The sequence below is a fragment of the Gorilla gorilla genome, chromosome 6 (genome assembly GCF_029281585.2).
Source record: "Gorilla gorilla gorilla isolate KB3781 chromosome 6, NHGRI_mGorGor1-v2.1_pri, whole genome shotgun sequence".
NCBI lineage: Eukaryota > Metazoa > Chordata > Mammalia > Primates > Hominidae > Gorilla > Gorilla gorilla.
In genome coordinates, this window is record NC_073230.2 from 140,457,320 (window position 1) to 140,482,101 (window position 24,782).

The 24,782-nt window shown below is 35.3% G+C and overlaps 1 protein-coding gene across 6 annotated transcripts in view; it reads left to right on the plus strand.

Annotated features, from left to right (window-relative positions):
• MKLN1 (muskelin 1) overlaps positions 1-24,782 on the plus strand; it is a 376,139-nt gene that overhangs the window by 262,684 nt on the left and 88,673 nt on the right. For 5 of the 6 annotated variants that reach the window (XM_031012932.3, XM_055392285.2, XM_031012931.3 and 2 more), the window contains 4 exons: positions 10,778-10,920; positions 12,539-12,627; positions 20,925-21,034; positions 22,900-23,092. In XM_031012932.3, the coding sequence (XP_030868792.1) occupies positions 10,778-10,920; positions 12,539-12,627; positions 20,925-21,034; positions 22,900-23,092 (535 nt within the window). Of the gene's footprint in view, positions 1-10,777; positions 10,921-12,538; positions 12,628-20,924; positions 21,035-22,896; positions 23,093-24,782 lie in introns of those variants that run through there. The other variant, XM_063708289.1, reaches the window with a different exon arrangement.

The following is a 24,782-nucleotide window of genomic DNA, read 5'->3' on the forward strand; positions in this document are numbered from 1 at the left end:
AAATGGCCGGGCGCGGTGGCTCATGCGTGTAATCCCAGCACTTTGGGAGGCGGAGGAGGGCAGATCACAAGGTCAGGAGATTGAGACCATCCTAGCCAACATGGTAAAACCTTGTCTCCACTAAAAATACAAAAATTAGCTGGGTGTGGGGCACACGCCTATAGTCCCAGCTACTCGGGAGGCTGAGGCAGGAGAATCGTTTGAACCCAGGAGGCAGAGGTTGCAGTGAGCCAAAATTGCACAACTGCACTCTAGCCTGGTGACAGAGTGAGACTCTGTCTCAAAAAAAAAAAAAAAAAGAATATATATTTATAATTTTTATATATAATGTAAAGAATAAGACAAATAACCTGTTTATTCATCAGCCATGTTTAGAAATGGAAAGTGACTGCTATCTTTTGAAGCCTCCTTTGAGCCCCCTCTTATATCTTTCCTCTAACCCCTCCCCAGTAACTATAATTGATGTTTTATTAAGCATTTTAAAATAATATTCCATAGACATAGCATATAAATATTTTATGATTTAATTTTTTTGGCTTTGACTTTATAAAAATAAAATATAAATTGATTCATTTATAAATTTTCTGTGACTAGCTGTTTTTTAACATGATGTTTATTAATGTCGTTATATGTAATTGTAGTTTGTTCATTTTCACTACCGTATAGTATTCCTGTGTATAAATATGCCAAAATGTATTTATCCATTTTGCTGATGATAGGCATTTAGGCTTTTTACAGTTCTTTGCTATTATGATACAAGCTGCTGTGAACATTCTTATATGTTGTCTCCTGGTACACATGTGTAAGAGTTTCTTTAAGGTATACATACCTTGGAGTAGAATTGTTGAATTATAGGGTAGGTATATGTGTATTGAACTTTATCAGGTAACAGAAGACTGTTTTACAAAGTAGTTGTAGAATTTATTCTCTTAATGGTTGTTTATGGAAGTTGCTGTTGGATCATGTTCTCCTCATCACTTCTATGGGTGGTTTTTATATTTTGCCAGTCTAGTGGATTTTTCATTTTAACTCATTGTGGTTATAATTTGCTTTTTCCTATTTACATTAAAATCTGTTTGCATATGTTAATGGACTTACATTGTGTTTTTAATCACGCTTTTCTTGATTCACTTTTTCATTTTACTTAATTTTAGTGCTCAAATTTTGGTATGTTAGTGTTTTTCATTTGATTATTTTTATTTCTTATTAATGATCTTTTTTCTGAAAAAAGGAAAATTCAGTGATCATAACTGAAACTATGATAACCTTATTATTTTGAAATTGTCTTTATTTGTTATTGGACTATATTTTGAAGGCAGTAGAATTTAATGCTTTTCTTAACTTTTTTGTTTGCTTATTCATTCATTAAAAAATTATTTAGTAAGCATCTATGGAGTGCCAAACTTTAGGTATTTGAATACTGTAGGGAATTAAATATTGTCTCCTCTTGATGAGCGACGGGTATTGCATCAGATACCCTGAAACATTTCAATATGATAAGTCCTATAGTAGAAGTTATCTGAAGTTTTTGTAATGAAGAAGGACTAATTTGTCATGAAAATAAATACCATGCAATCTAGTTTTCTTCATTGTAGTTATTACTCAAATATAACGGGTTTTCTGTGGCCAGTCTCAAGGGACAACATTTTTGCCAGAAAAGAAAAAATAAAATTGAAAGCAATTTCAATGTTTACTTAGTTGTATGAGAGACTGCCATGTTGGATGGAATGGGTATAGTTTTATTTTTTATTTTTTTTTTATTTTTTTGAGACCGAATTTTGCTCTTGTCATCCAGGCGGGAGTGCAGTGGCGTAATCTTGGCTCACTGCAGCCTCCACCTCCTGGGCTCAAGTGATTCTCCTGCCTCAGCCTCCCGAGTAGCTGGGATTATAGGTGTGCACCACCATGCCCAGCTAATTTTTGTATTTTTAGTAGATACTGGGTTTCACCATGTTGGTCAGGCTGGCCTTGAATTCCTGACCTCAGGTGATCCGCCCACCTTGGCCACCCAAAGTGCTGGGCTTACAGGCGTGAACCATCATGCCTGGCCAGCATGGGTATAGTTTTCATGTATAGATATGTAGCAAAGAGTCTTGCACTTCTAGTGGTTGTAAGCTATAATATTTCTTTCCCACTCTTGATCTGAAAGTTCCCAAATGCACTGAATAAAAAATAGATATATCCACGGCCGGACGTGGTGGCTCATGCCTGTAATCCTAGCACTTTGGGAGGCCAAGACGGGTGGATCACTTGTGCTCAGGAGTTTGAGATCAGTCTGGGCAACATGGTGAAACCCTGTCTCTACAAAAAATACAAAAATTAGTCGGGCATGGTGGCGTGTGCCTGTAGTCCGAGATACTCAGGAGGCTGAGTTGGGAGGATTGCTTGAACCCAGGAGGTCAAGGCTGCAGTGAGTCGAGATCATGCCACTGCACTCCATCCTGGGTGACAGAGTGAGAGACTGTCTCAAAAAAGAAAAAATACACGCACGTGTGTGCACACACACACACACACGCACGCAAAGCTGGGACTTTTTTTTTTTTTTTTTTTTCGGAAGCTGGAACCTTAAAGCAATTCATTCTCAGGATAAGAATGAAACAGAAGAAGTCCCCACCTCCTGGGGACCGTGGAAAGAATTGCATTGACACTCAGTAGAGGAAGGGAAAATGAGGAAGAAAACTCATCTCTGAGAGGTTATAGCTTATGTATTGGTTTTTGTTCACATTTGGTAGTCAGATTCTCATTACTTGACTATCCATGAAACCTTGTGGTATGATTTTAGTTTAAAGTGATTGCGGATGAATAGTACATTTAAGGTTCTCAGCAGAAGCAAATGCAGATCTTCTCTGAAAATAGTTACCTTTATTCTAGGCCTCAGGCATTCTCCACAAATCATTATTAGAGGAAAATTGAGCAGTACACACTCAAAGATAACTAAGTATATAGCAGAAAGTAAGATACTTTAAGAACTAGCAGAACAAATAGCAGAACCCCTTCCAGAATTTTAGATATTAGAATTAAAATTACTGAAAGATACTGGAATTAAGTCAACTACTCATATTTAAAGAAATAAAAGAAATTGGACACTAAAAAGTGATGTGGCAGATTTGAAAAAGAACCAAATAAAACTTCTATAAATGAAAAATATAATAATACAAGTCAGTTTTGACAAGATTTTCCACTAAGCACAGATAGAAAAGATGAAATAGAAGTCAAATTTTAAAAAATATTTTTGAAGGTAGTATATTGAAAATAAGGTAGTAAAGAGTGATGGGAATGAATAAGACCTACTATTTGATAGCACAACAGGCTGACTGTAGTCAATAATAACTATATTTTTAGGTAACGTAAGGAATGTAGTTGGATTGTTTGTAACTCGAAGGATAAATGTTTGAGGTTAGGGGTACCCCATTCTCCACGATGTGCTTATTTCACATTGCATCCCTGTATCAAAACATCTCATGTACCCCGTAAATATATACACCTACTGTGTGCCCACAAAATTTTTTTTCAAAAGTGATGGGGCCAAGATTCAGAAGACTATGGGAATCTAAAAAGAACTACTTTGGGGCCACTTTTCTACTGAGTATCCTAAAGAAGTTCTAAGAGATTAAGAAGCTGAAATAGCACCTTTGACAAACCCCTGGAGCCAGGGAGATATAGATTAGAAGCTAGAACCTGGGGTGTGGTAGGGTGGTAGACTCCTCTTGCTCTGGGTGAAGACCCTGAAGCTATGTCTGAAGAGTGAGCGTGAACCAGAAATAGTCTGGCCCTCACAGGGAGTGAAGTCCAGTTTCATATCCCGGTACTTGAAACTGGATTAAAATAATCAGGAATTGGTAGTATCCCTAGCATTAGACCTACAGTAGAAGATATACTTTTTTAGGAAGCTGATACCCTAGGCATCTAGTTGCTTTTAGTTTTTCATATTTGGTGTCTATCAAAATAGAGGGATTTACAGATAATAGGAGTTTCAGATACAAGTCTTAAAATAAGTGCCCTTGCTATGTGAAAGGAAAAAAGGAGATGAAAATTAATATTGAAAATTTTGGCAAAGAACTGAAAACTGTATTAAAAAATACCAACAAAAAATGAAAAATACAATACCCAAAATGCAAATTGCACTTATGAGAATAAAATAAGAATGTATGCAAAAGCATTTTCTGAAATTTAGTATACTTTATGTAAAGTAGCAGTATTATTATAGGCAGGTATTGCTAAGAAAATAATTGTTGCCAGTAATATAATATTGCAGATGCAAAAAGTTATTCACTTTTTAGTTTATTCTAATAAGCTGTTATGTGACCTGCTTGTTTCAAATCACTTAAGAGGATACTCATGCTGTATAAATTAGTTTTATTTAGTTTTGAATAAGGAGAAACCTTATTTCACTGAATGTTGATGTGTTTTTGAATTCTTCCCATAATCATACGGTAATTGCAAGGATTAGGATACATGTAGTAGCTACTTTGCTGCCCTTAAACTATGGCAAGTATTTTGGTTTCATATACAGTTGATTCTGGTTATTCACAGTAGTTATGTCCTATAAAGTAGTCATGAACAGTGATTCAGCAAATACTGAACCATTGCTCCTAGAAAAATACAGGGTTAGGTTCCTGTGAGTCTTTGGTTACAATATTTTCATCAGCTAATCAATGTATAATCTTGTCTTATGTATGTTTCTGTTTAAAGAAACCTTAATATAAGTATTTTTGATTCATTAACATTGAATTCACAGCCAACAGTACTATAACTCATATCATAATGAAGTTTATCTAACACATGTATTTTCTCCATAAGGCATATCATTTACTTAAACTACTTTGGAAGAAGCTTATAACTGCAGTAAAGGAGTTATGATCTAACCCTTATTATGTCAATTAAAAAGACATTTGTAACTGCCTGTAGATTTTAACCAACCCTAGAGAGTTTTCACCAGTCATCTTGAAAGACATGTTTTCCATGACAGTATCAGTAACTACTGTAACCACATATATGATGACAGGGAAGGGTGATATTATATCTTTAAAGCATTTATGGGATTTTCATTCATGCTACGTTTACTCTACCAGCATAGATGATCCAGAATTAACAGCAATGTTTTCTCATTAAGGTCTCAAAATATTGCCCCCATCACTGTGAAAATGACTTTAATGTTTTTGTTTATACAAATTACAAATACTAAAAGTGAGAATCAAAAAGGAGATAAAAGCATAAGAAATTTAAAAGAAATTAGAAATCAGCTGAATTCCATCATCCTGATCTCATCACTACCACCACCACCACCACCACCACTGCCATCAATTTGAAGATGATTCAGCTTAACTCTATGCATACACTCACACAGACACATAATTTACGTAAGTGGAATACCATACATGTTGGTTTTTTAAATGGGAATCACTTTTTAAAAGAAAATAATTGTTTTCTTTTTTTTTGTCCTCTCATCTCCTTCTCTCTAGTAACCAATGCTAACAATCAGGTTTGTGCCCATTCATATCTTTATATGGGTTCATTGCATCAAATACTAATTTAAACATGTACATGCATACATCTGTATGTACTCACAAACATACTGGCAAGCGCAAGTGTCATTATTCAGGTAATAATAGTAGGATCTTGTTACCTACTTGATTTCTGTTGTATGAATATCTCACAGTTTGTTTATCCATATACCTGTTAATGAACATTGAATCGTTTTCCAATTTTTGGCTATTACAAAGATGTGCTAAACATTAATACAGAAGTGGCTGGGTATGGTGGCTGGTGCCTGTAATCCCAGCACTTTGGGAGGTCGAGGCAGGCAGATCACTTGAGGCCAGGAGTTCGAGACCAGCCTGGCCAACATGGCGAAATCCCATATCCATAAAATTACAAAAAATTAGCCAGGCGTGGTGGCTTATGCCTGTAATCTCAGCTATTTGGGAGGCTGAGGCACAAGAATCACTTGAACCTGGGAGGCGGAGGTTGCAGTGAGCCAGGATCTTGCCACTGCACTCCAGCCAGGGCGACAGACAAGGCGAGAATCTTTCTCCAAAAAAAAAAAAACAAAATTAATATACAAGTCTTTGTGGTTTTAATTTGCATTTTTAAAATGATTAATGATGTTACCATTTTTTGTATGCTTGTTGCCTTCTTGACTGTTTTCTGGTGAAGTGTCTGTTCAAAAGGTTTGTCGTTTTAAAATTTGTTGTTTTCTTATTGTTCAGTTTTGAGAGTTCTCTGTATGTTTTGTATTTAAGTTCTTTATCAGATTTATATATGATTTGCAAATATTTTCTTTGCGTCTGTGGTTTCCCCTTCCTGTTTTCCCCAATCACTGCCCCAGCCTTCCTTCTGTTCCAATATTAGAGGGAATCATCATTAAGCATGATGCTTAGCTATAGATATTTTATTTTATTTTAGAGACAGAGTCTTACTGTGTCTCCCAGGCTGGAGTGCAGTGGTGCGATCTTGGCTCACTGCAAGCTCCGCCCCATAGGTTCATGCCATTCTCCTGTCTCAGCCTCCCGAGTAGCTGGGACTACAGACGCCCACCACCACGCCCGGCTAATTTTTTGTATTTTTAGTAGAGACAAGGTTTCACCGTGTTAGCCAGGATGGTCTCGATCTCCTGACCTCGTGATCCACCCGCCTTGGCCTCCCAAAGTTCTGGGATTACAGGCATGAGCCACCACACCCGGCCAGCTATGGATATTTTATATATGTCCTGTGTTTCTTTGAGAAAATTTCCTCCTGTTTGAAGTTTTCTGAGAATTTCTAATCCTGAATGGATATTGAATTTTGTTGCTATTGTTCCACACCTTAAAACCTTTTTATGTTTCTCTACTTGTCCTAGAACAGAGTCCAAATTTCTTAATATGGTCACAAATTACAGCTCCTTCCAGCAGAAGGTGCAGTCTCTTCTACCTCATGAGTCTTGGTTGGTCTTGTGATTTTCTTTGACCAACAGAAAAGTCTAAGAAAGTGATATTGCAACTTCTAAGCAAGGCCTGTAGAAGCTTAGAGATAAATGTGCTTGAGGAAAGCCTATTTAGCTTCTTCGAGGTTGAAAGCCCAATCCCAGTTAACCCCAGCCTTCCCATTCCCCACTCCAATTAAGCCCAGTCTCCTAGCCAATCCATCAGCTTAATACAACTACATGAATGAATCCAGGAGCTACCAATGGAAAAGCTGTCTAGCAAACCCACAGAATCATGAGAAATCATGAACCACTGTTGTTTTAAGACACTGGAGTGATTTATTACATAACCTCAGATATACATAGATATAAAATCTGGACTTTTCTAGTCTCATTTTTGTACTTCCTGTTTCTTTGCCAGTTCTTTCCATCACAGTAAATGATATCACCACTTACCCTGTTATTGAAGTCAGAAACTATGTCATCATCCTTAATGCCTCCCTCTTTTTCCCCTGCATCCAATCTGTCACCAAATCCCATCAATTGTTTCTCCAAAATGTGTGTCAAAACTGTCTACTGTTGTCCATCTCCACGCTATTTTAGTCCAAGTCTCCTTCATCTCACCTCTTTCCTGAGTTTATTGTGACAGCATCCTAACTGGTGTGCCAGTTCTTTTAATCCGCTCTCTGTAATGCACATTGTGTGCATATGTGTGTGTAATGTTAATCAGATCATAGCTTTTTGTTGTGCTTAATAGATCCCATTGAATTTATAATTCAGACTTCATGTAATTGCACAAACTGCATGATCTGGTGACTGCCTCCTCTTCATTTTCAACACATACCATTTTCTGCCCTGCCTATTAGGCTGCAACCACACTGGCATTTTAACAGCAGTACCTAGAACTAATTTTCATAAGCATTCACTACTTTTTTTTTTTTTGCCTGGCTGGCTCTGTGTAGTAGATTGAATGGTCTCTCCCCCCACCCCCACCCCTACCAAGATATGTGACATCTCAGAATGTGACCTTATTTGGAATAAAGTGTTAGTAAATGTAATTAAGGTAGGGATCTCGAGGTGAGAGCATCTTTGATTAGGGTGGCCTATAAATCCAATGACAAGTGTCCTTACTAGACACAGAAAAGACACAGATACAGGGAAGAAAGCCATGTGAAGATGGGTGGCAGAGATAGGAGTTACACTGTCACAAGCCAGAAAAAAAATCAAGAGCCACCAGATACTGGAAGAGGCAAAGAAGGATCCTTTCTGAGGTCCTTTGAAGGGAGCATGGCACTGCTGACACTGTAGTTTAAGACTTCAGGACTCCAGAACTATGAGAAAATAAATTTCTATTGTTTTAAAGCCATTGATTTGTTATAATTTGTTATGGAAACCCAAGGAAACTAATACACCCTATAGTACACCTGTAGTTAGCTGTGTAACTATATTTCTTCATCTGTAAAATGAGGATGAAGAGAGTAACCTGTGTTCATATATTCCTCCCACTACTGCTACTACTGTGAAAGAGCTAATGCATGTAAAAGTCTCAGCAATGTGCCAAATAAGAAGTTAGTGCTCACAAAATGTTAGCGTTATTTTCATTGCCATTCTTATCACCACCAGCTTAATTCTTTTTTTATTGAGGTAAAATCACACATAATATAAAGTTAGCCATTTTAAAGTATATAATTCAGTGACATTTAGTGCATTTACAGAATTGAGCAACTATCACCTCCATCTAGTTCCAAAATATTTTCATTGTCCACAAAGAAACTTCATATACCCAGTAAGGGAGTATCTCCTTTTCGATCTGAGCCCAGTTTTTGACAACCACTAATCTGCTTTATGCCTCTATGCATTTACTTGTTCTGGGTAAGTCAGATACCTTTTGTATCTGACTTTTTTCACTTAGTATGTTTTTGAGGTTAATCCAGGTTGTAGTGTGTGTCAGTGTGCATTCCTTCTTATGGCGGAATACTGCATTGCACAGAAATACTGTAATTTGGCCATTCATCAGTCGACGGACGTTTGGGTTGTTTCCACCTTTTGGCTATTGTGAACAGTACCCCTGTGAACATTCATGTACGACTGTTTGTGTGTATACCTTTTTTTTTTTTCCTCACTTCATTTGGGTTTATACCTAGGAGTGGACATTCTTGGTCGTGTAGTAATTCTGTTTAACTTTTTGAGGCACTGCCAAATGATTTTCCACAGTTTGTGTACCGTTTTACATTCCTGCCAGCAATGCATGAGAGTTCCAGTTTCTTTACATCTTTGTCAAGACTTACGGTTTTGCATTTTAAAATTATTATTATTATTGCCATCTTAGTGGATGTGAAATGGTATTTTGTGGTTTGGATTTACATTTTCCTGATGACTAATGATGTTAAGCATCTTTTCATGTGCCTGTTGGCCATTTGTTTACTTTCTTTGGAGAAAGGGCTATTCAGGTCCTTTATCTGTTTTTAAATTGGGTTGTTTGTCTTTTTGTTGTTAAATTGTAAGGGCATTTTTAATATATTCCAGATACCAGACTCTTATCAGATATATGATTTGCAAATATTTTCTCCCATTCTATAGGGTGTCTTTTCACTTTCTTGATAGTATCCTTTGATACTAAAATTTTAGTTTTGGTGAAATCCAATTTATTTTATTTTGTTTGTGCTTTTGCTGTCATATCTAAGAATCCGTTGCCAAATCCAGAGTCATGAAGATTTGCCCGTAGTTTTTGTCTAAGATGTTTAAAGTTTTAGCTCTTACATTTAGGTCTTCAGTCTTTTTTTTTTTTTTTTTTTTTGAGCTAGAGTCTTGCTCCGTTACTCAAGGTAGAGTGCAATGGCGTGATCTTGGCTCACTGCAACCTCCACCTCTAGGGTTCAAGCAATTCTCCTGCCTCAGCCTCCTGAGTAGCTAGGATTACAGGCGACCGCCACCATACCCGGCTAATTTTTGTATTTTTAGTAAAAACGGGGTTTCACCATGTTGGCCAGGCTGGTCTCAAACCTCTGACCTTGTGATCCGCCCACCTTGGCCTCCCAAAGTGCTGGGATTACAGGTGTGAGCCACCGCACCCGGCCAGGTCTTCAGTCCTGAAGGATTGATGTTGGATCAGTTTTTATCCATTTTGAGTTGATTTTTGTGTGTGATAAGAGGCAGGACCAGCAAGTTTATTCTTAACCATCTTTATCACCTATATTATCCAATATCATGAAGCATGACGTCTCTCCAACAAAACATCTGAATTGTTTTTCTAAATAGCTTTTTCAACGTGTGTTCAAGGAGTGGTAATTTTCTTCTTAATTTTTATAATAGAGAACAGTCTGCATGATGTTCTCTATTTAATTGATCCCATTTTATCCAACGTGTAATAGGAAAACGAGCTACATTAGACGTATCTAGAGTAGATTTGGGTTTCAAATTTGTAAACTTGGCAGGGTTGATTAGTAAATCTTTGCTTCTACATCTAAAAATTTTACTGCCGCTTTCAAACATTGATTTAGTTATTGAAGTAGAGTCCATAGGAATATGTAATTGTTATTTTTGTATTCTAATCTTGTTTTATTTGGTTTTGCATAGTCTGGTTATATCTTTTATTGAATACTGTTCTTTGATTAGAGGTTATCTCACTAGTTCTTTTTTTCCTCCCTTCACCTACAGTGTTGGGGATAATGTAGTTTTTGGGATCTGCTGGCGTGAAAAGTGGTTCTGGTGGGATAACCTTTATAAGGCTGTTATGTACTATTCTATAGCTTTAAAAAAAATCTGCTAGTACAGGATGGACCTTATACATTCTTCTGTTAACTGGCAATAGTTTTAAAGTTGTCTAACATTTGTTTTAAACAGAAGAGGATATAATTTGGTCGTTTCTTTTTTTAGTACTTGATTCTAAAGCTCGAAAGGCCTGCTATAGTTCAGAATATCACATTTGGAAAATATGAGAAAACTCATGTTTGCAATTTGAAGAAATTTAAAGTCTTTGGTGGAATGAATGAAGAAAATATGACAGAGCTGTTGTCCAGGTGAGTTATGGTTATGTTGAAGAGAGCTGTCTTCTAAACAAAACGTAGTCTTAGTCTTTTTGTAGCTAATCTGCATGGTTTGATTTTTCTTTCAAAGGAGAAAAGAGTATTCCTTCTATTCTATTCCTAATGCCTTAGTTTAATACTGTGGCTTGAGTTAGCTTTCTTTTTTATTTTTATTTTTTAACCAACAGACCCTAGTTAATATTTTTACCAAAGAAGAATCAAACTTTTTTGTTTCATCCTTTTTTAATTGTATTTTTGAGCTGCTAATGACTTCAGAAATATTTTCAGCTTTAATAAAATTTTTTGCTATAATCTTTGCTGTAAAAAAAATACAGGCTCTATCCAAAACACCAAGATTAATTGCCCTAATCCAGAAGCAATATTCTAGTGGTTTACTGTAAGTTGGAGACTAGAAAGAGGAATGTTTTATAAATTGAAAGATGCGTGACTACACCAAGCACAGTGCCTGTCACTTGGAAGGAGCTCAGTAAATTTGAGTTTTAATAATATTAGACCACCGGGAATGAAGGTGTTAATTTGCTGCCCAGCAAATGAAAAATCAGATAGCTAGTGGAATGGACAAATGAAACCATGGAGATTTAGAATATATTTGTGATGGCTGGGTGTGGTGGCTCATGCCTGTAATCCCAGAACTTTGGGAGGCTGAGGCAGGTGGATCACGAGGTCAGGAGTTCAAGACCAGCCTGGCCAGCACAGTGAAACCCTGTCTCTAATAAAAATGCAAAGATTAGCTGGACATGGTAGCGGACGACTGTAGTCCCATCTACTTGGGAGGCTGAGGCAGGAGAATCACTTGAACCTGGGAGTCAGAGGTTGCAGTGAACCAAGATCGCACCACTGCACTCCAGCTGGGGTGAAACAGTGAGACTCTGTCTCAAAAACAAAGACAAAAACAATATATTTGTGACATGGTATGGCCCATTAACATAATATTTTATATAAGCAAATACTCTATACTGTATTTAAGTCATGAAAGTATTTCAGGAAATGTAAAGCAGCCTGAGGGTGAGTGACTTTCCCATAAATCATTGTGTCAGTCCTAGTTGTTTAAGTAGAGAGGTGATATCCATTTATTTTTATTTAGGATAAAGCAGATGCCATTAAGCCAACAGAGTAAGGTTGGCTTTGAAAATTTGTTGAACTATAAAAGAAACATTGGCATCTCAGTCAGAATTAAATAACTAAATTCTTTGGCGTATTCTAATATGTGGTTTTGTTTAAGTTGTCAGATTTGACTGTGAATTATTTTTGAATTTCATTCTTACCGTTGAAAATTTTATGTTATATTCAGTTATCCATTCAGGACACTAGGCCCTGTCACACATTTTTAAACACCGTAGCTACATTCTTTATAATACTGAACATTTTTCATTAATCCTCGTATAATTAAGAGAATCCAGTTATAATGCTGTTGATTTGAATGTACTGGTTTTGACCTATATGCCCATGTTCAACTACTTGTTTATATTGTCTTGGTCATAATATTTTGAGCATGAGTTTAAACTTAAAACCTGAGTGTGCATTAATTCGTGTTCTAGTGCATTTACTAAATTATGAAGTCAGACTTAATAGCCTTATTTTTTTCCCACAGTGGCTTAAAGAATGATTATAACAAAGAAACATTCACCTTGAAGCATAAAATTGATGAACAGATGTTCCCTTGTCGATTCATTAAAATAGGTAAGATTTTAGCATTCTGAAATAGAAACAAATTCTTGATATCATCAGTCAGCAAACTATAGCCCATAGACCAAACCCTGCAGGCCTCTTGTTTTTTTAAATACAATTTTATGGGAACATTGCTGCGCTGGTTTGTTTACATATTGTCTGTATCTGCTTTTGTGCTACGAAAGTAGACTTGAGTAGTTGCAAGAGACCACAGAGCCCCTTAAATTTACTCTTTGGTCCTTTACAGGAGAAGTTTGCTGACTTCTGCTTTATATAAATTCATTACTAAGTCGCAGTTATTTCAAGTGGAATCTTTTCCAAATGTTTTCTCATTTGAAAGTTTTCTTAGATTTTATGGGATCTAGTGATTTGATTGCCTTAATTTTATGGAAGGTTTATCACTTATACTAAAACAATAATATTCTAAAACCAAATACTGATGAAATCCTTAAGGCAGTATATTATGGTTATTATCAGTTATGTTCTTTTATTTTATTTATTTATTTTTTTTAGTTAAATGCTGGTCAAACCCATTAAATTGATTTAATGACCCATCGATAGGTTGCAAATCACTGAAAAATATTACCTTAAGGCATGTATTTATTTAGCGAGTATTTTAGCTTAAGAAAGTATTTATAATGCATCCTCAAAATTAGTATTTTTCAGGTGATTTTGTTTCCTTTAGGATTTATTATTTAGAAGGTAGGGAAATTGAGCAATTAAATCCTGGCTAACATGGTGAAACCCCATCTCTACTAAAAATACAAAAAAAAATTAGCTGGGCATGGTGGTAGGTGCCTGTAGTCCCAGTTACTCGGGAAGCTGAGGCGGGAGAATGCCGTGAACCCAGGTGGCAGAGTTTGCAGTGAGCCAAGATCATGCCACTGCACTCCAGCCTGGGAGACAGAGCGAGACTCCATCTCCAAAAAACAAACAAACAAACAAAAAAAAACTTCTAATTTATAACCATGTTGCATACTTTTGAAAATATTATATTAATATGGGGATTAAAGTGAATTAGATACTTTGAAGAATAATAATAAAAGCCAGAGTCCACATTTTGATTTGGGAGAATAATTACTCTTTTGGAACAAACATAGTCATTGTTTGCCAATCTATCAAGAGTTGCTGCCATTTTGTTTTGTGACTCAAACAGTTCTGTTGGGCAAAAAAATATTTGAGGTCTTAAGAAAAACTGCTTATATACAGAAACTGTTTTTGGAACAATTGGATTCCAGTAGGTCACTTTGTAGTAATTATAGTTTCTGTTGTTGTAATAAATACTTACAAATTAAAACCTATATTCTGTTTTCTTATAAGAATTTATGAGCAAGCAAATTTTAAAAATAAATTTAACTTTCGGTTATTTACTTCTTTTGCACTGGGTAATGTTTTCATCAGTATTTAGAGTTACCAGTTCCTAAAGACCTTTGCATAGCTTTAACAATTTTATGATTTTATGTTGCAAGTATACAAGCAGTGGAAATTGGAACCTTTTCCAGCCCTGTCAGCCTTTTTTCCCCTTTCTTTTCTTTTTTGCTGAGTATTTGAATATGTGCACTTAAAAAATTTCCCCCCAGCTTTACTAAGGTATAATTGACAAATAATAATTATATATATTTATGGTTTACAATGTGATGTTTTGACATATGAATACATTGTGAAATTATTAAATCAAGCTAATTAACATATCCCTCACCTCACATACTTAACATTTTTTTATGGTGAGAACATTTAAGATCTACTCTCTGAGCAATTTTCAGTTATTACTATAGTCACCATGCTGTACAGTAGATCTCCAGAACTTATTCTTCCTGTTTGACTGAAACTTTTTACCCTTTCACTAACAGCCACCCATTTCTCCCATCACCTTTTTAATTATAGGGCATAATGATGTCTTTTACTTGATCTAGGGTTAGTTTAATGGTATTTAGGCAAAATGTTAATTGGAGCTTTCCAAATAATAGTAGACACTTATTAGCCCATTTTCTATTTAGGATATTAATATATAGATAACTTAGTATGTCTTACTTTTCTCTTAAAATATGTTAATACCGGTCAGCAGTGTATTTGCTTCCCAACCCTTTCCCAGCATTCTCTTAAGAACTTTTTTTTTTAAGTAATATAAGGAAAATATGGAACTAAAAGGCCATATGTTAGGTCAGTATTTTTAGTTTGTCATATTTTCTTCAAAAGTTATTCCAGTAAAGGACTTGAATGATGTATAGCTCTCTTTTGATGTTAGTTTAGCACAGACGTTTATTTCATTTAGGTAAATCGTTAGAATTTGACTTAAAAAAAGCCTTTGAGTATTTTACATCTGTGTTCTATAGTGACATGTTTGAAAGATATTGCTTTATTTAAAAAACAAGTTAATGCTTAAACAGCACAATTTCTCAATTTAGTCAGCCTTCGATTATTCACAGTAATGGAGGGGAACAGAAGCAAGGCTAACACAATGGCAGATAATCTCCAAATTGTTTATTGACATGTAACTATAATAATTTTCATTTATAATGAATGTAGCTTATTAAGCAAATTGAAGTAAGTTTGGTCATAAATTGTTAACAAGGAAAATAGCCTACATTTCTACTGTGTGGCAGGGGTTAACTTTTAAGATCTGTTGTGGATAATTCAGAGTACCAGCAAAGCTGAACTGATGTCATTGGACTGCCTTCCTTCAGGGAAGTTTTACTTTCCTTTCTTAAGTTACCTTTTGTATAAAATGAGGATGTTAATGCTTTTTCTGTCTAATGGTAGGATAGGTAGCTATATTGGATATTTTCTTGAATTCTGTTCCAGTTTGTGGATCTGTGGTTTTAATTTAAGAGTACATTTATGGAAGAAATGATTTCATTTTGGATATCTCTTTTGCACATTTTCGTACTTATATTTTTAAAGTTTGTGTTTACATGCCTTCTTACATGTAGTATTCTAGGGACTTTGATGGGACTTAGTGTAGAAGGACAGTTGGCCTTAGAAAGAAGCTTGGTTTTAGATAAGACCTAGAGGTGAAAGGAAAATTTAGTAACAGAGGTGAGTTATTAATTGGGAGACTGGATTCCAGAGGGCAAGTTAAAGTTTGGGAAGGGACACCTCAGCAGGAGATTAGATCAGAGGAAAGTAAACATAAAATGGGTTGAGGGTATTGGTTACAGATGGCTCAAAGGGTTTACATCCTGATTTATAGCCACAATAACAGCTGTATGAGGAAATCAGGGGTAGGTGAGGGCAAAAAGAGGTACAGGGTCTTGGAAGGATTCAGGGGGAGTCTTGGTTTTTGGTAAATGGAGAGATGTGGATTTTTGTAAAGGAGTCAGCTGCAGCCTGGATGATTGTGGAGACTTCAGAGAGCGGCTTTAACTCTGGCTGGATGCAGCATGAAATCTGAGCATGAAGTCTGGGTATTAGGTCCAGGAAGCCCTTTAGGAGAGCATGTGGAAAAGTGACATTTTAGAAGTATACTGTTAAGAGGAAAATTAATATAATAATAATAGATAATAACAGCTAACATTTATTGAACACTTAGTATGTGCCAGTTACTGTGCTAAGTATACTTATGTCATTAAATCTGTAGTAGAATAGTAGATGCACTCTTTCAGAATAGTTAATCTTGAATTTTTAGGATCTCTCAGAACCTCTTTTTTTTTTTTTTTTTGGGAGATGGAGTTTCGCTCTCGTTGCCTAGGCTGGAGTGCAATGGCACAATCTCGGCTCACCACAACTTCCTGCCTCCTGGGTTCAAGCGATTCTCCTGCCTCAGCCTCCTGAGTAGCCGTGATTACAGGCATGCGCCACCATGCCCGGCTAATTTTGTATTTTTAGTAGAGACGGGGTTTCTCCATGTTGGTCAGACTGGTCTTGAACTCCCGACCTGAGGCGATCCACCCACCTTGGCCTCCCAAAGTGCTGGGATTACAGGCATGAGCCACTGCGCCTGGCCTAATTTTTTTTTTTTTTTTTTAAGAGGCAGAGTCTTGCTCTGTTGCTCAGGTGGCACAATTAGAGCTCAGTGCAACCTCCAGTTCCTGGGCTCAAGCCATGTTCCGGCTTCAGCCTCCCTAGTAGCACACCACCACACCTGGCTAATTTTAAAAACAATTTTTTTGTAGAAACTGAGTCTTGCTGTCTTGCCCAGGCTGGCCATTTTATGAAAAAAGGTGACACAGGGATGTTGATTATATTCATGTCTGATTGTCCTATGGGGAAAACTGATGACTGAATCCTAGAATACAAACTGCTAGCCTTGGGATATGTATTAGGAGTTTCTAATTCTTTTATTTGATGAGGGAGGCATCTTTTATCAGGGAACAAAGAACACGTACCTGGAGCTTTAATTCACTTTTAGATTTCTTATAGTGTTCTAATATGCATTATTAGTATTGTTAATGCTACCAAAAATCACTGGCGTTTGAAGTGAGTGGACATCATTCTGCTCATTTTTTACATACCCTTTTAGTCTGTTGAAAATTAATTATATTGTTTATTCATCTGTAATATATATGCCCTTTGGCGAGATAACTTCATGATTTACCTCCTTCCTTTAAAGGTATTCTTTAAAGGTATTAAAAATTATAACTAATTTTATTCTAGAAATATTTCTATTGGACCATTGGGTAACAGATTAAATTTCACTGCAAGTGTTTTAAAAGGTTTTTGTTTTGTTTTGTTTTGTTTTTTAAGAGACAGGGTCTTTCTCTGTTACCTAGGGTAGAATTTAGTAGTGTGGTCATAGCTCACTGTAACACTGAACTCCTGGGCTCAAGTGATCCTTCCATCTGGCCTCCCAAGTAGCCAGGACTACAGGCACATACTATCATGCCCAGCTGATTTTTAATTTTTTTTTGTAGAGATAGGGTCTCACTGTATTTCCAGGCTGGTCTTGAACTCCTGGGCTCAAATGATCCTCTTGCTTCTGCCTCCCAAAGTGTTGGGATTACAGACGTGAGCCACTGCACCAGGACCAATAAATGAATTCTTAATGAGACTTGGACCTGGAAATCTCTAATGTTTTATGTCTGGTGACATATATAGACTATATTCTTGGTGCTTTTTGAGTTTAGAATCATTATTTTATTCTGACTCTTATACTAATAGATGGTTATTGCTATGTGATTTAGTAGATAAACTTTTAAATGACACTGCTACATAAAGCAACACTAAAACAATAAAGATAATTTAATATTTGTTGTTAAAAAAAACTTTTTGAAATGTGTGTTGTTTACATACATAAATAGAGAGGCATATTAAATATCCCAGCAGTCCTTCATACATCCTTATGGCTGGTTGCTACTGCCTGTGTTTTTATTCACACAGCTTCCTTTATATCAGTGGTCCCCAACCTTTTTGACACCAGCAACCAGTTTTGTGGAAGACAGTTTTTCCGTGGACCCAGAAGTTGGGGCAGGGTATGGTGGAGAGATGGTTTTGGGATGAAACTTTTCCATCTCAGATCATCAAGCATTAGATTCTCATAAGGAGTGCGCAACTTAGATCCCTTGTATTTGCAGTTCATGATAGAGTTTGTAGTCCTTTGAGAATCTAATGCCAACGCTGATCTGACAGGAGGCAGAGCCCAGGCAGTAATGCTCCCTTAACACACTGCGCACCTCCTGCCATGCGTCTGGGTTCCTAACAGGCCACGGACCTGTACAGGTTTGGGCCTGGGGGTTTGGGACCCCTGTTTTAGATGACAAAAATATATAAAAGTATCATACCCCATACATCTTCCTTATTCAGTCGGATATTGGAAATCATTATGCCTGGTATCAGCTATTCTGGATATTCTATTTTGATGCTTCATCAAAACTCTACAAGTGTTAGTTTCTTAAAGATAGTTGCATTATTGATTCTGAAACTGCATCAGTGAATCTGTTGTTACATTAAAATTCACTGGTCTATCTTGGACTTTTTACCCAGTGGTCTGTCTTGGACTTTTTACCCAGGTATGATTTTGTAACATTCATTGGTTATTTAGAAAATATGGTTCACTGAATTACACAGATCTCCCAAATGTTGAAACACTTCATTATGTAATATTTTAAAAATCACATTTATTAATATCACATCTAATCTCATTTAAAAAAATCTAAGTGTTGGGAATCAGTTAAACTCACAGTGATGGGTACTTATCTTCCAAAATTCTAATTTTTCTCTTGAAAGCTTGGTTTTTATCCTTGACAGCAAATATCATTAAGTATTTTCCTTGAAATAACATGTAAATGTTTGGCAAATACCCAAATCTGAATAATCATAGGTTGTCTGTTTTTCTTTCAAGAATAAAATGGCATTCCATGAAAAACAAATTTCATGATTTTTAAACTCACAACTTGAATAATTGTACAGATCCTTTCCTTGAGATAACCATTGTGGTTTGGTACACAACAAAAATGCTTTATATGCAAATCTCATTTTGTCACACAGGATACTAGACAGATGTGTACTTGATGGGAATTTAATAAAATTAATTTTTCTGTGCCATTGGTAAAAATTATTTTTATTTTATTTTATTTTATTTTATTTTATTTTATTTTATTTTATTTTACTGCCAGTGTATGGTGGTGAGGCATACAGTGCACTTTGTACTTACTGAGCACTACTAGTACTTTTTGGTGCCATTAGTTTGGTACCAAGGTGCTAGCAGTTTTACACACCATTGCTTTTGTACCATTAGTGCAATGTTGCTATTATTAAAAGGCTAGAAAAGTGTTTATTATGTTATTTTGAAAAATAGTTGTTTTGAAAAATAACTAGTGTTGTTATTAAAAAAAAAAAGTAGTTTTGACTACGTGGGACCTCTGGAAAGACCATTGGGATTTTGATTGACATGATGTTAAATTTATAATTAATTGGAGAGAGCTACACATTTACAGTATTGAGTTTTCCTATATAGGAACATAGTATGTTCTTTCATTTATTCTATTATTCACTAAAATTTTATATTTTCTTATAAATATTGCGTATTTTAAGTTTATTTTGAAGTATTTTCAGCTTTTTGCCGTTATAAATAGGACTTTTTTGAGTTATATTTTCTAATTGGTTATTGTAGGTATAGGAAAAGTTGATTTTTGTGTGTTTACCTTGTTTACAAATAAAAAGTTTTTCAATTGAATATATATATATATTTTTTTCCATTGAGACACAGTCTTATTCTGTCGCCCAGGCTGGAGTACAGTGGTGTCATGGCAGCTCACTGCAACCTCCACCTCCTGGGTTCAAGTGATTCTCTTGCCACAGCCTCCTAAGTAGCTGGGATTATAGGCGCACGCCACCATGACTGGCTATTTTTTCTATTTTTAGTGGAAACAGAGTTTCACTGTGTTCGCCAGGTTGGTTTTGAATTCCTGGCCTCAAGTGATGCTCTTGCCACGGCCTCCCAAAGTGCTGGGATTACAGGCTTGAGCTACTGCTCCTGGCTCTCTTGAATTTTTTTAGGTAGACAGGTCATCTTTAAATTACAATTCGTTTTTCTCAATTTGTTTGTTTGTTTCCTTATTGCACTGGCTGAGACCTCTAATTAGTGACAAATAGTAGAGATATTGGACATCTTTGTCTTGTTCTGACTTGAGTGGGAATATTTAGTATTTTCCCAGTAGGTTTAATTTTTAAGGTTTTTGATGCTTTTTAAAAAAATCTAAGGAAATTTTTTATTGCCTTATATTGCTTATATATTGAGGGTTTAAAAATAATAATGTATTTAAGTCATCAAATGTGTTTTTTCTCTTATTTTGTTAACGTGGTAGATTATATTAATATAGCTCCTATTATTTATTGAACCATCATCTTTCCATTCCTGGAATGAGATCTGTTAGGTTACAATGAAAATCTGATAGAATTTTTTGCAACTTTTCTCCTTTTAATTTGTATTTAAATATGTATTCATAGCTGTGATTGGCCTTAAGTCTTTTTTCTTCTGATTTGGATTTCAGGGTTGTGCCACTGATAAATAATTTCAGTCTCTTTCAGTGTTCTGATGTAGACTAAATTCTAAAGTAATTTTTTGCTGCTTGTACATTTGATAAAATTTACCTGTTAAATCATCTAATTCTGGTGGCATTTATTTGGGGGTAGACGTGCACATTTTTAATTTATCTTACAGTGTTTTTATTAACTAAGGAAATCTTATGGTGGCATGGGTCATCTGTTTCGTTTTACTGTTGTAGCCTTAGCACCATGCTAGTCATATAAAAGATGCCCAGAAAATTCGTTGAATGAATCCTTATAAGGTTGAATAGTGCTTTTACTTTGCTAAAGTTTTATTTGAACTGTGTTAATATTTTTCTTCTTCTTTTTGTTTTTTCTCCTTAAAGTTCCACTCTTGTCCTGGGGACCCAGCTTTAACTTTAGCATCTGGTATGTTGAACTTAGTGGCATTGATGATCCTGATATAGTACAACCTTGTCTCAACTGGTATAGCAAGGTAGGACTGTGTTTTAAATCCTGACTTTAATGCCTATAAAAGGAGAAATATGTCAATATCTTATCTTCATTGAGAATAATTTAAAATATTCAAAATAATAATAACAGTTAGCTAACATTTTATTAAGCACTTCCAGTCTGCCAGCTTTTAAGGAATCCTGATAACTCACTTAGTCATTATCACTCTATGAGACAGGTGCACTTATTATCCCCATTAGTTTATAGATGAAGAAATGAAGAACAGAGAGATTAAATAGTTTGCCTAGGATCACACAATTGTAAAGTGTTTGAGCCAGTATATGAATTCAGGCAGTTTGGCTCCACAGTCTGCTTTTATGTTATTATACCCATTTGACTCTGAATTTTGTTTTTTCACTTGTATTCATATAAATACTTAAAACATAGTTTTTAGTGGGATAGTTTTGCAGCCTAATGGAAAATTTAAGATGTAGATGTGATTTAGACTCCTAAAGTAGTCAACAGGGTTAAAAAATACTGCTTTTTAATATAACTGTAATATATATTGTTACATGGTAGTTATGATAAGTCTTTTTTAGAGGCCAAGAGTAAGTTAATTATAGTTAACTAATTATAATTAAGTTGTTAATTAATTATAGTTAATTATAACGTGTAAGGATTAGGTGTTTAATGACCTTTTATTAGTTAAGTCAGCTATCAACTGATTTGTGTTTCAAATCTTATACATCTTCCTAAACACATTATTTTCTTGCCTTATTAAAGGGTCATGCCTATAAGTAAATCATTGTTGTTTGATTATCATGCAGGCTTCCGTGTCATCTGTTTGTTTGAATAGTGGTATACTTAGGAAGTTTGAGGTAGTCCCAGAACATATTCCTGAAGTTGAGATTTTTTTTAAAAAATCCTTTTTATAAGATTGTATTTTTGGCATCTATCCTATTAGGGGAAAATTTTAATAAATTAAGTGCCTGCTTTTTGGATTCTAGTTAATTGAGATGTCTACTTTATAGCTGCTAAATAGATGAGGTAGTTCAGGCTTAGAAAACAATTAAATTGGGCCGGGCGCAGTGGCTCACACCTGTAATCCCAGCACTTTGGGAGACCAAAGTGGGCAGATTGCCTGAGGTCAGGAGTTCAAGACCATCCTGACCAACATGGTGAAACCCCGACTCTACTAAAAATACAAAAATTAGCTGGGCGTGGTAGCGCGTGCCTGTAAGCTCAGCTTCTTAGGAGGCTGAGGCAGAATTGCTTGAACCTGGGAGGCGGAGGTTGCAGTGAGCTGAGATTACGCCCCTACAGTCCAGCCTGGGAGACAGAGCAAGACCCTGTCTCAAAAAAAGAAAAAAAAAAAAAAAAAGATTAAATGTCTCTTTTTGATGATTTTTGAGTCATAAAATGTGTTTGTAAATTTGAAATATCTGTATACTTGATACTTGTCATTCAAGTAATAGTTTATTTTTAAAAACCAAAAATAGCATAATATAATTTATGTGGATTATTTAATGTTCTTTTGTGCTCTCAGTACCTGCATTGTAATGGGATTAATAGATGCTATGGAGTTACAATTTTTACAGTATTAAGTGGAGTTTAAGAAATAGATGTTCTCCCTTTCTTCAAAGTTGAGGCTCTGGAATTAGGTTTGGTTTAATAACTTTTGGCTACATACTTTGTGACCTTGAGCAAGTTATTGGAACAGGCCAAGCTTTAGTTTTGCTAGTTAAAAGAGCCAAATAATGATACTTAATGAATCAGGTTAGTAAACTGCTTGGCACATAGTGTTAATAAATGCTCAGTGTAGATTAGTTATTTTTACTGTTGTTATTGTTTCCTACAGTATCATCTAACCAAATCTCTTCTTTCCATACTTACTCTGTGTTCTAGTAGTACCGTGAACAGGAAGCTATTCGCCTTTGCCTAAAACACTTCAGACAACACAACTATACAGAAGCTTTTGAGTCACTGCAAAAGAAAACCAAGATTGCACTGGAACATCCCATGTTAACAGATATTCATGACAAGCTGGTGTTGAAGGGTGATTTTGATGCTTGCGAAGAGTTGATTGAAAAGGCTGTAAATGGTATGAAACTTAGATTGGTTATTAGGGTAAATTGAAGTACATACGGGAAACTTTTTCTCAAAAAGAATATAGGCTTATGCCAGTTATTACTGTAATTTTTTTTCTTGGTTTTTTACTCGGTTAAAGATTGTTATCTCTTTGGATTAGGGACTTCTTTCATGTAAAATAGATCCATGATGTAATGAGACTTAAAAAATTGAAATGTACTTGAGCTCACATATAAATTTAAGTTGTCATCTTGGGAAACCATGCACTTACAAATGATAACATTAACTAGCATTAAACTGTATCAGAAATAATATTTTGATATTAGTAGCCAATATTCATTAACAGTGTAGTTTTGAGGAGAAGGGGGGCTAGATAATGAAAAATGTTATTAGTAAACAATTATATATAAGGAACAAGGAGATTTGTATTGAAAACAACTTCCTTGTGGTGTGAATGCTATATAATTGCTGATTTTCTTGTGTGACCTGTAGTCTGGCTTTGAAAGAAATGTGAATAGTTGAACATCTGTATTATCTCCCAGGGTATTGGCTTTGGAGGGTAACACTCATTTGGATTTTTAAGGTCTGATGTGTTTTGTTATTTAAACTAAAAAGGGACTCTGTTGTTGCTTATAGTATGACTTTTTTTTTTAAATCTTCCTCAGTAACTTTCACAGTGACAAACAACAGAATGGATGCACAATATAAAACTTGTGGAATTGAATTTGGTGCATCCTTTATAGGAAGAAATAAGAAATAATAGATTATTCAGTGGTTTGCTCTCATTTTAATTTTATCTCTGTTATTATCATCTATTATTAGGTATTCATATTTATCAGGTATTGGGTAGCTAAAAAAAAACCAGACCTGTACTGCCTTGAGTTTATAAATTTAAAGTTAACTTAAAATGAATTGCTTTGAGCTCCACTTTTTAAAATATGACAAATCTGCTTCTAAGCCTTGTGCATTGTTATTGCTTACTTGATTGATGATGATACTTGCAAATAAATGATTGGTATGTTTGAAATTGAGTATATTTTGGAGTATAAACAAACAAATAACTAATCTCTTACCAGACTTTAAAATTCTACCAATAAAAAAAAAATATATATATATATGCCATTTCTAGGAGTGAATTCTGTTTTTTTTTTTTTAACCTCATAAGATGAGGGAGGCATAGGTAATTTTAGGGCTTTTTTGTTTGTTTCAGATATTTATCAGTAAGGCATTTGATACCATTTTGTGAAGGGAAAGCAAAACAACAGCCACAGGCAACTCTACAGTTAATAAGCTAAAAACAGTTATATTTTAAAGCTCTCTTTAGTGACGTACTCAGTTGGTTAAGATTAGCTGATAAAAATCTTGTGCAGTTTTGATATCTACAGAGACTTAACTTATCCTTTGGCTCTAGAAAGGAACCAAGTTTAGAGAAATTAGTAGTTGCTCAATTCTTGAAACTTACAGCCACATCATAGTTTTTGTACTGTGAATACTATGGGCTCTCTAAACTGGCCTGGAACACTGTTAGTTAATAAACATTCCTTTCAGGGTTGTTCTGTTTGCTTCTGACCTCATTGATGATGATTTGTTGGACAAATAAGGAAGTAAACAGTGCAGGGTTTTTTGGCTTCTGCTCTGTTAAAAACATAGCAGAGAAGGACAAGAAGTTCCTGCCTGCTAAATAGGAAGATCTAGGGAATCAA